This window comes from Acyrthosiphon pisum, chromosome A1, assembly GCF_005508785.2.
Source record: "Acyrthosiphon pisum isolate AL4f chromosome A1, pea_aphid_22Mar2018_4r6ur, whole genome shotgun sequence".
Lineage (NCBI taxonomy): Eukaryota > Metazoa > Arthropoda > Insecta > Hemiptera > Aphididae > Acyrthosiphon > Acyrthosiphon pisum.
In genome coordinates this window covers 9,161,012-9,174,782 of record NC_042494.1, presented here as the reverse complement: position 1 = coordinate 9,174,782, position 13,771 = coordinate 9,161,012, and the positions used below count along the sequence as shown (strand labels likewise).

Genomic DNA, 13,771 nt, shown 5'->3' with positions numbered 1-13,771 from the left:
GCTTATCGGTGTAAAGGCATGTAAATAGGTTATGCTTCAGTAGTCCAACCACTTTGAGACGGAGTCACATATGCAATATAGTCACATTATTTAACTACAGAGACAAAACATTTTTTTTTTAGTTCCAGTTACTTCACTACTCCAGCTATAGAATAATTCTGCTTGTAGTGATTTTAAGTATAACATTTTCACAACACGACTTGTATCAAAAAATGGAACACATACAAAAATTTAATAACTTTAAAACCTACCTAAGATTAAAACAGAATATGTGACGAATAAGTTGTTACCTATATATATTCATAAGTTCTTGATTTTTCTTGGCTTATCAATTTTCGGCAATAAAGCTATAAAATATATAAGCTCGTCGTACATTTAGAATATATGTGAATAATATATCGTAGGGGGATAACCAAATCACCACCATAGAAATTGTCTGAAATAATCACCGGGTCGTGGTGGCAATGTGGCGACCATTGAGGTTGTTGTAGAACGCTCGGAAAACGCGATAAATCGGATTGGCTATTGAAGAGAGTTTAACTTCAGTACCTACCTATCTACGTACTTTGTGTACAGGCTTTTGTTATCTTTTCGGGGATTTTGGAAATCCATTAGTTTGTCGTGAAAACATTAACCGACGCGCCATGAGCATATAATATACTCGTACATTTAATTATGTATACGCGAAATGTTCACTAATTTCATTAGACCGTACTACACAGTAGGTACACATAATATAATATATAACACATGCGATTATCGTCCCGATCGCATATTAGTTTTATGCATGGCATATTTATTACATTTTTGCACGCGTTATTTGTGTTGTACGATCAAACGGATCATCTGCAACCCAAAAGTATTGTGTTACAAAAAAGATATTAAACTTATATATTTTAGATCCTAAGTGAAGCGATGAATGTATTGATTTTAAAATTGTGTGTGTTAACATTTTTTTTGTATGTTTTTATTTATATACCTACGATAAGTACTCGAAATAATTCTTTCATTTCTAACTTAAGAGTTGTTTCTGATAGAAAATGGGACGTAGTTGATACTTTTGAGAGGTCAAAATTGAAAATTCTCAAAACTTCGCAAATTAAACTGGAGAAATAAAAAAATATTAAAATGCTTGAAAAGCAAAACCAGCTTTCGATGAAATCGATTTAGTTTATTTGGTGTAACTCAAAAACGAATAACTGTAGTTAACTAAATATGTGTATGAAAAATTTTCTATACATGATAATTGATAAGTGATAACATTTTAAAAATATTTTGACTCTTTGTTGTTGAAATTGTGATTTAAAAGTCCAAATTTTGAAAAATCACGAAAATTTGCTAATTTTTTGTACTTAAAAATGTACATAAAAAATGTTCAATATGTACAGCTAAGAATTGAAAATTTAATACAAGGTTAGTCGATTATAACTAGTTTATACGGCAAACAATAAATTATAAAAATAAATATAAATACACACAGGTTCTTTTAATAGATATTCCAAGTTAAACATCAGATAAAATTAGATATTTAATCAAAAAATAATGATTTTAGTTATTATGGTGTAATTTATAAATATTATTCGTGAGTACTTGAAACTTTTAAAGTATGTTATTATATTTTAAGCACACAATGGCATTTTCAATTACAATGTTTTAGACGCAAATTCATTCAAATTAATTCAACCTAAAGATACCTTCTGTATCACTAATAGCTCGACTAATAGGAAACTGAATTACTTTAATAGCAATAATATCTCAAAATATACGTAAGGGGTAATATTGACCGACAGACCATCTTCGTTCAGAATCGTTTTTCGTGTGCAATAATTTATCATTGAATTGAAATTTAATACATCCACTCGAGTGACCCACTCGACACCTACTGTAGTACTTTACAGCAGGGAGGTACCCCATTTGCCGACTATTTTCTGTAATACACTGCAATTTAATAAAAAAACTATCTCGCACGAGTTCAATATATCCCTAATATAGCTCGGTTTGATATTAGCATATACTAACAATTAAATAGGTACACTGCGCCGTTAGGTATTATAGAGCTGATTGTATTCAAAATTTAATTAAAATTTAAAATATATCGTGTGCAAACATTGTCGTTCTCACGTTTTAATATTTTTTAATATTCATATAGATGATAAAGTTACACGCATATTATACCGGCTCGATAACACGTTTTTATAATATTAAAAAATCTATGCTGCTGTGTGTATAATGAAGTGATGTTTCCGATTTTTGCTATCACACGTTGCATATTTATAATATTATTATACATTCATAATATACCCATGTGAAAATATTTTATAAAACTCACTCACGTTATTAAAATGTACTTTTTACCTTATTACCAAACAACGAGTGAGTTAGAATTTGTAGTATAATATATAATATTGTTATCATAATGTTATAATTACTAAGACAAACGTCTAAAATTAGTAACTACTATTATATAAAATAGTAGAGTCTGTAGTATGTAAATTTAGTTTTTATTAGCTGTGTTTAAAATTGCCTTAGTAAATTGGATGTATATAAAGTCTTGTAAAAAAAACCTTTCAAAAACATATTCAACATGTAATCTTCTATACCTATATAATTAATATCAGTATAAATTACCGACCCACTGTTTGTCCAATATTTATACCGAAGGTTAAATGTTTTTAAATTATTATTTATTTTTTTGGTTTACAATTCTTGGGAGAAATGTAAGTTGAAGATTAGTTTGCATTTTACTTAGTGCTTATTCATCCATTCAACGATACTGTTATTATATTTTGTGATTATTTGGTTGATTAATATTTACCCGATATTAGTTTTATAATTTATTCCACACATTTTTGAGTTTCAGAAAAATTAGAAACAACAGTTGTTATGTAAATAATTAACTTCTATTTTTATAGTATTTAGTCTTATATCAGTATCTCATACTAGAAGAACTAAGGATAAGAGCAATACTATATTATATAAAAAGCCAACTAAAGCATACAAAAACTAAAAGATGGAAGTATATTATCACGTTTATAATTTTGTAAATTAATATAATATATTGCATGCATTATACTATTATATATTTTCAATTTTTCACAAAATTAAATACAAGAAAATTGTAATAATTTATATTAAAATTAAAATTAAATTTTTCTTTACTTGCGTTATACAATATATTATGCACATTGTATATTTTTAAACAATAAATATTATAATATGGTAGTACATTTTAATAAAATTATATAAGAACAATTTTAAACTTATTAACAGAAAATTATAAAGTATATTAACATATTATTATATTTCATGTTGTATGAAAGAACTAATTTTTTAGGAATACATGTCTAATATTTTGAAAACGTTATTTTGTAGAAGCTCATAATATTCTGGTAATTTAATGCTTTGGGGTTGGAGCCATTTTCACTCTGAAATATCGAATTGCACGTTAAAACGCAGTGCAGGTACTCAACAACTGTTATAGGTACCTGCGAGAAAATACATTTTGAAACGATTTAATACTTTTGATTAAAGTCTTTAATGCAATCGATCGCAATTTTTTATGTTGACAACAAGTTTACTAAATATTATTTTTATATTAATTTTGACACACTTCTAAAAGATTATGATGACTTTATCATTTATCTCGAAATTCATCTAAGTTGTGACCATCGAAATATGAACTACATCATTTATCATTACACAAACAATAATAATAAATGTATCAACTGTAAAACATGTTTACCCAACTATGCATTTGTTTTTGTATAATAATATGCAATAATATATGAAAAACTTTATTATGATAAATTATTTTATATTAGTTTTAAGTTTAGTATCTTGTGCAATTAATCCGTATATCCTTATTACACTCAATTAGATTATACATTTTGTAACTGAATAAATTATTTTGTTATTAAGTTATAGTAATATTATGGTGTAAATAGCTGGCAATTATCTTATTTATATATCTACATACTTACATTTTAAAGTGCAGTTAATAAAATATCCTTTGAATATAATATCGTTATCGCATAATCGTAGTTGCTATAAACATAAGTAGATCAAAATATATTATTAATAGTTTGAAGCTGCACTACAACTATATGGGCAATGGCAAGACAAATACTATTTTAAAGTGCTTATTGATCAACACTCAGGTTTAATATTTCTCAGATTTTTCCATATTCTATACTTGATTTTACTGTTGGCTCTAATGTTTTCAGTGGATATATAATTTAAAAATAGTTTGTAATATTATATAGGTTCACAATGCACATGCATATTCACCTGTACTTATGTTTTATGTACTGCTTTAGATAATTTTATACTGAGTTTATTCCATTTCAACGAAGGGTTTTATTTAAAAGTGAAGTCAATAGTCAATACTGACGTTCAATATCATAATAAAAAAAAAACTTGAAGCACTATCTTTATCTGATCTAGTCAGTAACATATTGTGCAATTTACATCTAAATATATATAGGACGCCATATTATTGATCACAGTAGGGCGCTTATCGTCTCCTGATAGAAAATATATCGTAAACCAAATCTCACATCACAAAAGTCGTCTTCAAATATTCAATAGGACCATGAATGATTTGTGTGAACGTGTCCAAAAATCACCTATTTCTTCATAATGCTACACAGTTAAACACAGCGTGAATTAATAACGTTTTTAAAATTATTATTTTCAAACAAAGTCGAACCATCGTAATCGAAAAACAATTAATAATTATAGTATTAGTATTATAATGGAGTTGGTAAGGTATACGCGCATTGACATCAAACCACAATACATATCTAACCACTGCACAGTAGGTTGTACGTGTAGAGTGTACCTTGTCATTAAGTTAGTCACTGTAATAAATGATGTGTTACATTTGAACTCAAATGATAAATCAGTGCATACGAACAATTATGTTGAGCGAAGACAGACCGTGAAATTTAATTGTCTTTACATTGCATGTCGAAACCTGCGTATATTTTACAGCTATGCAGAAAATGCCTAATCCAACCAAATAAAAAAAAAAAAATATAGCTCCTATTACAGTTTTTTTTATGCCTAACCACCAGCCTATGTTACCAAGTTATGATAAAGTAAAATACGTAATATATTTATTTTACTATATGTAAATAATACTGTAAGTTGAATTAATCCTTGCGGACAAAATTGAATTTACTGTATTATAAGGAGTGATATTTGACATTTATAAATAATAATTTATAATATTTTTTATAGTATGAGTTTTATTTTGTTCTTTGTAGTACATACCCGTGGCGGCCAGCACTCTGAGCCTGATGACGCAGTCGATCGACCGGTACGCGTCCATCAAACACCCGCGGCACAACAGGTTGCACCGGGACAAGCACGTCGCGTGTCTGGTGTCCGGCGTGGCGGCCGCGTGGACGGTGGCCGTGGTCGTCTCGGTGCCGCGGTATGCGTGGCCGGTCCGCCGGATAATCGTGGACATGCAGTGGACGCGGTACTACGAGGCGTGCTACGTGGCCGTCGTGTTCGCCGTTCCGTGGGCCGCTGTAGCGTTCAGCCAGCGGGCTGTCAGCAGGACGCTGTACATCACGTCACTTAAGGCGGCCGCGGCCCGCGGTCAATTGCCGTTGCCCATGCCCTTAATGACGGCCGAATCCAAGCAAGTGATCCTGGTGGCATCCATACAGAAGAATACAACCGTTCAAACCAAGGTCAGCGACACTTGATATTACACATATTGCACTTGGTTGCAGAGCGCACCCTTTCATGACCGTTAAGACTTAAGTCCACCGTCCAACGTTGCAGCCCAAATTCATATTTGACCATTATCTAGTAAGTCAAAATATATTGTCACGTGAATGGCTACGCGTTAGGGGATGATGATATATAGGGGGAGTTCACTTATAGGTCTGCTTACCAATACTTACAAATAACTTACTACTCAATGGTTAAATATGAATTTGGGTGGTCAAGTTCTCGCTCATCAGCCATTATCTCCCCCATATCACAAAAAACATAGTAGGTGTTACTTGAGAGTATTACAATGCTACTATGTTAGGAACTATGAATTCATAGCAAACAATATACCTAATATAATATTTGTTAATAATCAAGTTCCGAAGTTTTTGAAACATTCAAATTGGGTCACTGACCCTGGAACCATAAAGTATTTTTTATTCGTTTCTATGGAGATAAACAAAGAGTTAGGAATTAAAATCCCATTTTTAGCGGTTTTTCGTGAATTGTTGGTGGTTTTCCCATGACATTAAATAACTATTGAAAAAATCGAAAAATGACCTCTCTAAACCATTTTGATCCCATTTTCTAAAATATAAGATACTTCATGTTGAATTTGAAGAACTCCTTCTGCAGGTAGACATTTTGTATACAGGATAAAAAAAAAAATAAGCACCATTGTAAAACCACTAGCTTCCTCGCTCCACTCGAAATCTAAAAAATACAGTTTTTTGCACATTGAAGTCACATTGAAACCCTTCAAAAATAAAATTATTAAAAATCCTTTCTTAATGCACTCCTAGACTATAATACAAACATACCTTGAACATTTAAAGTCAGTAGCCACCATAGTTTAGACTTTCGTTGATTATGAAGCAGTGAGTAAGGACTTCTTTTATATATTATATTATACAAGATAACCATCACAAATTCACACATCCAAAGGTGGGCATTAACTAGTTAAAAAGTTAAAGTTAAGTTAAAAAGTTAATTTTTTTTAACTTTCAACTTAACTGGTTAGTTCATTTTCTAATCAACTTATGAACTTAACTAGTTTAATTTACAGTTGAAATAACTTAGCTTTTCTCAGTTGATTTAAAAAAATCCATAAATGTTAAAAATATTTTGAATTTTTCGTTTATACGTAAATATTACTATGTCAGTATAAAATAAAAATAATCCAATACAAAAACACAAACATTTCTGTTCTTTTTCTTGATAACATAATTTTGTGTATATTCGTATATTTTATTAAGTTGTAAATTATATATTATGCGAGTTGCAATTATAAATGTTTTTAAAAGAATAATCATTTTAAATTATAAATTGACAGTTGTTAGGTATGTTTTAATGTTATATAACTTATATTATTCAATTGCTATATTATGTAAAATAATATATTTGTTAAATTATTAATTTGAGATGATTATATAGTTTAAATTAGTAAATAATAGTAAAGTAAAAGTAAAAGGGTATACTCGCACAGTGTACATTATGATAAAAGTTCAATAAAATTGTTTTTTTATAATTTATAAATTAAAAACTAAAAAGACACATTCACTCTTTATGTGCTTTACATACTAATTTAAAAAAAATAAATTAACTTTTTTTAAACAGAGTTAAGTTAATATTTTTTTCCATATTAACTTTTAACTTATCGAGTTAAATTTATAATTTGTTAACTGTTAACTTTTAACTTATCAATCTTGTGTCCTTTTAACTTAACTTAACTTCATTATTTTCATTAACTTGCCCACCTTTGCACCCATCATACCATTACACCAAACATTGTGATTAGCAAAAAGGGCTAATAATAGTTTATTGTTTAGTCATTAGTTATTAGTTATTACATTTGTGGCAGTGTGAACTTTATAGTTATTTTACTGTCCATTTTTTAATCAATTAAATACGACAACACGTGTTACCACTCAACCAGTATATATCTAGTTTTTAGACACGCACGCATACATATACACTTGCACACAAACACACATTTTCACATAACACGCTTTACTTAGGTAGGTTGTCAGTTCCTATTTTCCCGGCGAACCCTATCATTGCTGTTCGACCTGCTACACATCTGCACCTCTACACACCGCGCACTACCCATCCAGCTATTATTCAATTATTTTAAGTTCTTAGTTCAGTGGCGAAAATGAACTTAATCATGGGTTATTGGTGTTCGAGTGCACGTTTTATCGCTGCACGTTGCCGGCCCATACAATGGTCTAATGGGAATTAAAAAAGCGTTTATTTGCAGCTACCATCCATATTTACTTAATCAACCACGCGCATTAGCATAGTATGAATTAAAAAGGCGTTTATAAGAGTAAAAAGCTAAACCTCCAGAATTAAGTTAATCTAATGGGCATTAATGAATAACGATTGCATACAATCGTAGTATATATTGTAATATATAGGTATCAATATTGAAACCAGAATATCATTAATGAATACCTGCAAAGCTAAGGTTGTTAATACATATTATATTAAGATTTTGATTTGTGGTAAAAACGTTGAGAAAAACTAATCGAATACATAATAATGATTATTATATTGATTCCCGATCGTTGATCAATAAATCCCTTTAACGTAATAACCATTTCGTTTAATGGATATTCGAATAGTGGAAAAGTATTATAACTAAGGTAGTAACTAAAATATAAAATATAATTTTGAATTTTTATATAATTTTGGAAAATTGAAAAAACCGGCACCGACACCCTCATTATTAATACCTAATAAAATAATTGGCTATTTGTGATGAAAAAAAATTATCTACCTTTTTGTAGGTGACTAATATACATATTATATTTATAGTTTGATAATAAAAAACAGGATCCATTTTTTCTAGTGGACACCATGTTAGTGGACTTTAAAAAAGTATTCTTAAACATAGTGGACGTATTTGTATGGACAAATCGTATTGACATCATTATATCTATGATGTTGCAATGGCGTGTCTTTGATGCCAACAGGAAATTTGATACATTTGCTAATAGTCAAAATGGCTTTTTTTATTTTTATTTTGGTGATACCTAACAACTACCGAGTACCGACCTCTATAGCGAGTGTGAGCGATACCACTGAAACAGTGAAACGTATAATGTATGCCTGAGGTAATAGTGTAATACCATTATAATTTACATACATAGAGAATAAACCATCAGCTTTACATCCATCGTATGTTATTATAATGACGTACACGATACGAACGAATGGTGTAATGCTCGTTCACGGTTCTTTCTTGTCGGTAAGTCTATGATACGGATCGATAATGCAGCATGCGTTTCCAAAACTATAATTTAATTAGCGTACGTCTACAAGCATAATATATATATTATAATATACCTTTAATATTATATATTATGTACCTGTAGGCACTAAGGCATGTACCTATAAGTATGTATATTATATTATAGTGTCGTGCGTAATGCGCATAGACGGAGGAGACGTTTTTTTTAAAAAAAAGGGCGGCTGCTACGAAGTGTGAAGTCGCGGTTTCGTAGAAAGCAAAAACGTATTTCCACAGAAGACGGATAAAGGGTATAGTAATTGATGTGCGGTCGCGATGTTGGAGAGGGCAACTGATAAAAATGCTAATTCGCTGAACTCTCAGTTTTTAGACTCGTCACTTCACGCGCCGTCATGAACGATGTGCACGGCTATACCGCCATCGCATGCAATCGATATCATATGATTCAAGTGCTTCCGAAGGAAACAAAAAGAAAAAAAACCAAATCTTGCAAAAATTCTTTTTCGATATCCAATTAATACACGAGAGTTGAATAACCCGATTATCTCCTGACGTTTATGCGCCGGTTTAATGACAAATTTTATTTTTTTGACGGGGGAAAGTGGCGCATAAATAAGATTTTAAATTATTTTCTGAAAAATATCGTTAATGGCGTGTATTTTCCTGCTATTACAGATGTGATTCAGGGGCGTAACCAGAGGGATAAATCCCCCAAAACTTTTATTTTACAGCTAATATTTTGATAAAAGTATTGGTAATTCAGGTTTGATAGAAACATATAACTCCCCCAAACCAAATTCCTAATTACGCCATTGCAGATATGATTATGACGTTATCGGATACATAAACGCATTTATGATCAATAAATGTAATAACACGCCAACGCGCGAACAAAAGTGCAATAAAATCGGAAATAAGTTCTATGTACCCATTGAAGGTTAAAGCATGATGATTTTATGTAAATGAATAATAAATTGATAGGTATTGTTCCCGCCGCAGAATAAATTGGCAGAATAAACCTACCTATATAGCTCCGATCGTTACAATCGGAATACTGCCGAAAATACGTTATTAAAAAATCACTATATTTCATAAATTATATTTTATAATAATATAATTGTGTGTCTAATGTCTATACATTATTGGATTGCCAACTGAATAAGACGAGTGTCATTCGAGATGTGATAATATAAATATTAAACACAGTATATTTCAAAGTGATACATTGGCTATAATAATATATAAATATTCCAATATGATACACTTGGTACGGAGTTTTACTTCGTACATTACAAATAATCAATAGATACGTAGTGATTAATGTCAATAGAAATCATAGTTTGTACCAAACGATGTAATTACTATATTTTAAATCTATGGACTTTATACAATATAGGAAATCAATTAACTCAACGCGAATATAAAATTAGTTTACTGATTATGAACTACATAGCATAGAAAACAAATTAACTCGTTCAGTAAGACTAGTTTCATTTAAAATAAAGTTATTCTTTATGTAACTTAGTTAAAAGCAACCTAACTTTTGCTATTTATATTAAATGCCAAAACGGTTTAAATTCGCCCGCTCTCATTCAACATTTACATAATATTATCGTGTCACAGCGTTCGCATAATATATATAAGCACGTATTATTTAACGATCGTCGAAATCAAATGACAACCATCGCATGGATGATTATTTGATTTCCGGAGACCCACCCCCGTAGTTGAGCCACTATTTTTATTTTGTTTTCGTCGCCCGCAGGTATAAGGTAAACTCATTATACTCGCGTGTATAATATAATATTACTAATATCAGCTACCGACGCGACGGTGGTAATGCTGGCGAGGCGAGGAACCGATTTCAGATTAAAAACTTTCAAGGGTAATTTTTTTCGTCACAGGTTGCATCGATCGGCTCTGACGGGTGTGGACTAACGAGTTTGAATGTTTATTGTTTTTGTTTATCGGGTTTATCTGATTTTCCGTAAATTCATCTTTCAGCGTTTTTTTTATTTTAATTTTTTTTTTCGCACCTTATCGATTTTACGAGTCAAGTTATTTTTTGTCATTACTCGCGCCCCATTTCGTCATAACGACGCACTCGAAAGCTTATTGAAATTAGAAGCAATAACCAGCGACTTCTTGTATTTATTTTGGACGTCGCAAAAAAGAACACCGGCGATAAAATGTAACACATAACAAAAGGGCTCGTAACAATGTACTTTAATATTTGAACTGGAAAAAAATGTTTTAAAATTGACATATTATGTAGGTATACTGTTTTATACTTATAAGTTATTATACGCTGAACAAATAACAATTGTACCATGTAAAATAAATGGCTTTACCGATGGACATAATATACGCACTACACTACTACCCATATTTATGGGCGCAACTAGGGTAAAATTTACGGGAGTGCTAAAATCTAAAGCACAACACGAGAACCCCCCCCCCACCCCTGTTTTAGGCAAAATTATTTTATGTTTATAAAAATTTAATGTTTTTAGACAATCATTAAATAATCTAACACAAAATATCAATTCAGCATATCACAATATAAATGTATTAAAAAATAATTAAATAATGCTCATATTATAATAAATAAATTTTTCTATTATTAGTTAATTAAACTTATTTAGAATTTTTTCATTATTAATGTTATTTGTAATGTCTCTTTCAATACATATTGAAGCTAGGTTTGTAAATCGATTTTGTCCCATGCTTGTTCGAAGCCAATTCTACACTCTTCGCATGGCTGAAAAGGATCTTTCACACGTAGTTGATGTACAGGTATTGTGATTGCAACTTGAATCAATTTATATGAACTTGGATAAACATTCTTGTTTATTATTTTCTTATGTCTTTAAAATTATAATTAGTGGGTAAACAGTTTTTTAGAACAATTATTTATGCCTTTAAACTATTAATGCACACTTCTAAAAGGTCCTGCATAAAATATTAAGGATTAGGTAAGGTACAGTAAGGTTACACAATTTTATATGTTCATAATATTATAATTTATAATTACTTTATAGTGGTTTATAAAAAGCATGGCATTTTCAAAATCAAGACTGATCTAGGTATTGTGTACACGTTAAATTTTAATAGGTAATAAACCCAATTTAATAAACGCATTTGATGTTTCCATTGACCATCAGAGATTAACATAACTTAGAAAAACAATATTTTGATAATTTATCAATGTTACCAGTGAATTATTATTTATAAAAACAAAAGTGTTACTGTTACCAATATTGTAAAAACCGGTACAGGAAATTTGGGAGTGCTAATTTTGATATTGGGAATGCTAAGCACTCCCAAGCCCCTCCCCCTAGTTGCGCCCATGCTCATATTATATCGAGGATTTTCATAATATTGTGGTTTTAATTATATTTGAAAATTGTATGGTCTAATAATGAAATTATTATTATGAACGATCATCAATGATTTATATATATAATTTTAATACTTTATCTATCACCTTTATTTATTAAAAATATAATTAATTGTTGAGTTTCAATATTTATATAGTTTTGATCATAACTAGTTTTTTTTTAATGATCTTTAAGCGCGGAAACTATGGCCATTAGCTGTTTGTAGGGGGGGGGATACGGTTGGATTGGAACACGTGTATGATGTGTGGCGAGAATTGTTCACTCACTCGCTACAATTGTATATTTATATTAGATTACATTGAAAATTAAATAACTCACTCTTTTTTAATTACCTAGATACATCTTTTTTGCACCACGCTAACCGAAGTAGGTATAGTGATTTCTCGAGAACGCTGTTTATTTTTTTTTTCTCTCTCTAGCCACATAAATAAGCACCCAAGATCAAAGACCCCTGGCTTCAAATATAGTCGGAAGGTAAAAGTCAACCCTAACTCACAAGTCACGGTATACATGCGAAAGCGTTGTAAATAACGCTCGTTTTGCGGACGGAAATGAAACCTTAAATGAACTCTGCAGATGTCGTCGTGGGGGAATTATCTGAGTTTTGATAATATTTCGGATTCAGACGTTAGTGCATTTGATATCCTTTAAATTAAGCTTTGCGATAAGATACAATGAAAATGTCACACTAAAGCATGCCAGCTTAAGTATTATTATATTATATTTAGCCACATATATGAGCAATGCCATACTATACGTATATGATGTTGTACACAATCTTTAAGAATTTGTTGAGCCGAGTTTGAAAGGAAACAAAATAATCTCTGACCTGTAAGATGCATTTTTGTAACGAAGACATAGTTCCAAGTCTCACCGTGAATGTCTGACGGCATTTATTTTATGGTTATAGCTTACATATTAGGTATATATTATTACTATTTGACCTAAACCCGGAAAAAAATTATGTGTCGTCCTGGTAGTTAAAGGGCCCCGGATGCATATATTCAAGAGGGCCCCAAAAAATGTTAATTCACAAAATGATAAAAAAAGTGCTTATAAGTAAGTAGTGCAAAATATTGTTTTTTTTTTAAAAGTACCTTATTTAAAATTCACATTTAAGTTAACTACATAGTTATGCTAAGTAATTATGTATAATTCTAAATAATTATATAAATAATAGGCCTTATAATTGTATACAACTTAATATTTATTAATACGATTTAATTTGTGTATTTGATTTTCTCTATATGGGTAATTTTTATAAAATGACAATAGTACTATAAATTATAATGGAATATATAATAATATTCAATATCCAATATTCATACTACTATCGAGACCCTTGAACACAAATACGGCCTAAATTAGCTAGAGGGAAAGAGCTATT

The 13,771-nt window shown here is 30.3% G+C and overlaps 1 protein-coding gene across 3 annotated transcripts in view; it reads left to right on the top strand.

Moving 5' to 3' along the window:
• LOC100572872 (probable G-protein coupled receptor No18) overlaps positions 1-13,771 on the top strand; it is a 120,047-nt gene that overhangs the window by 102,433 nt on the left and 3,843 nt on the right. For all 3 annotated transcript variants that reach the window (XM_029486594.1, XM_003247342.4, XM_029486595.1), the window contains one exon: positions 5,268-5,702. In XM_029486594.1, the coding sequence (XP_029342454.1) occupies positions 5,268-5,702 (435 nt within the window). The remainder of the gene's footprint in view (positions 1-5,267; positions 5,703-13,771) is intronic.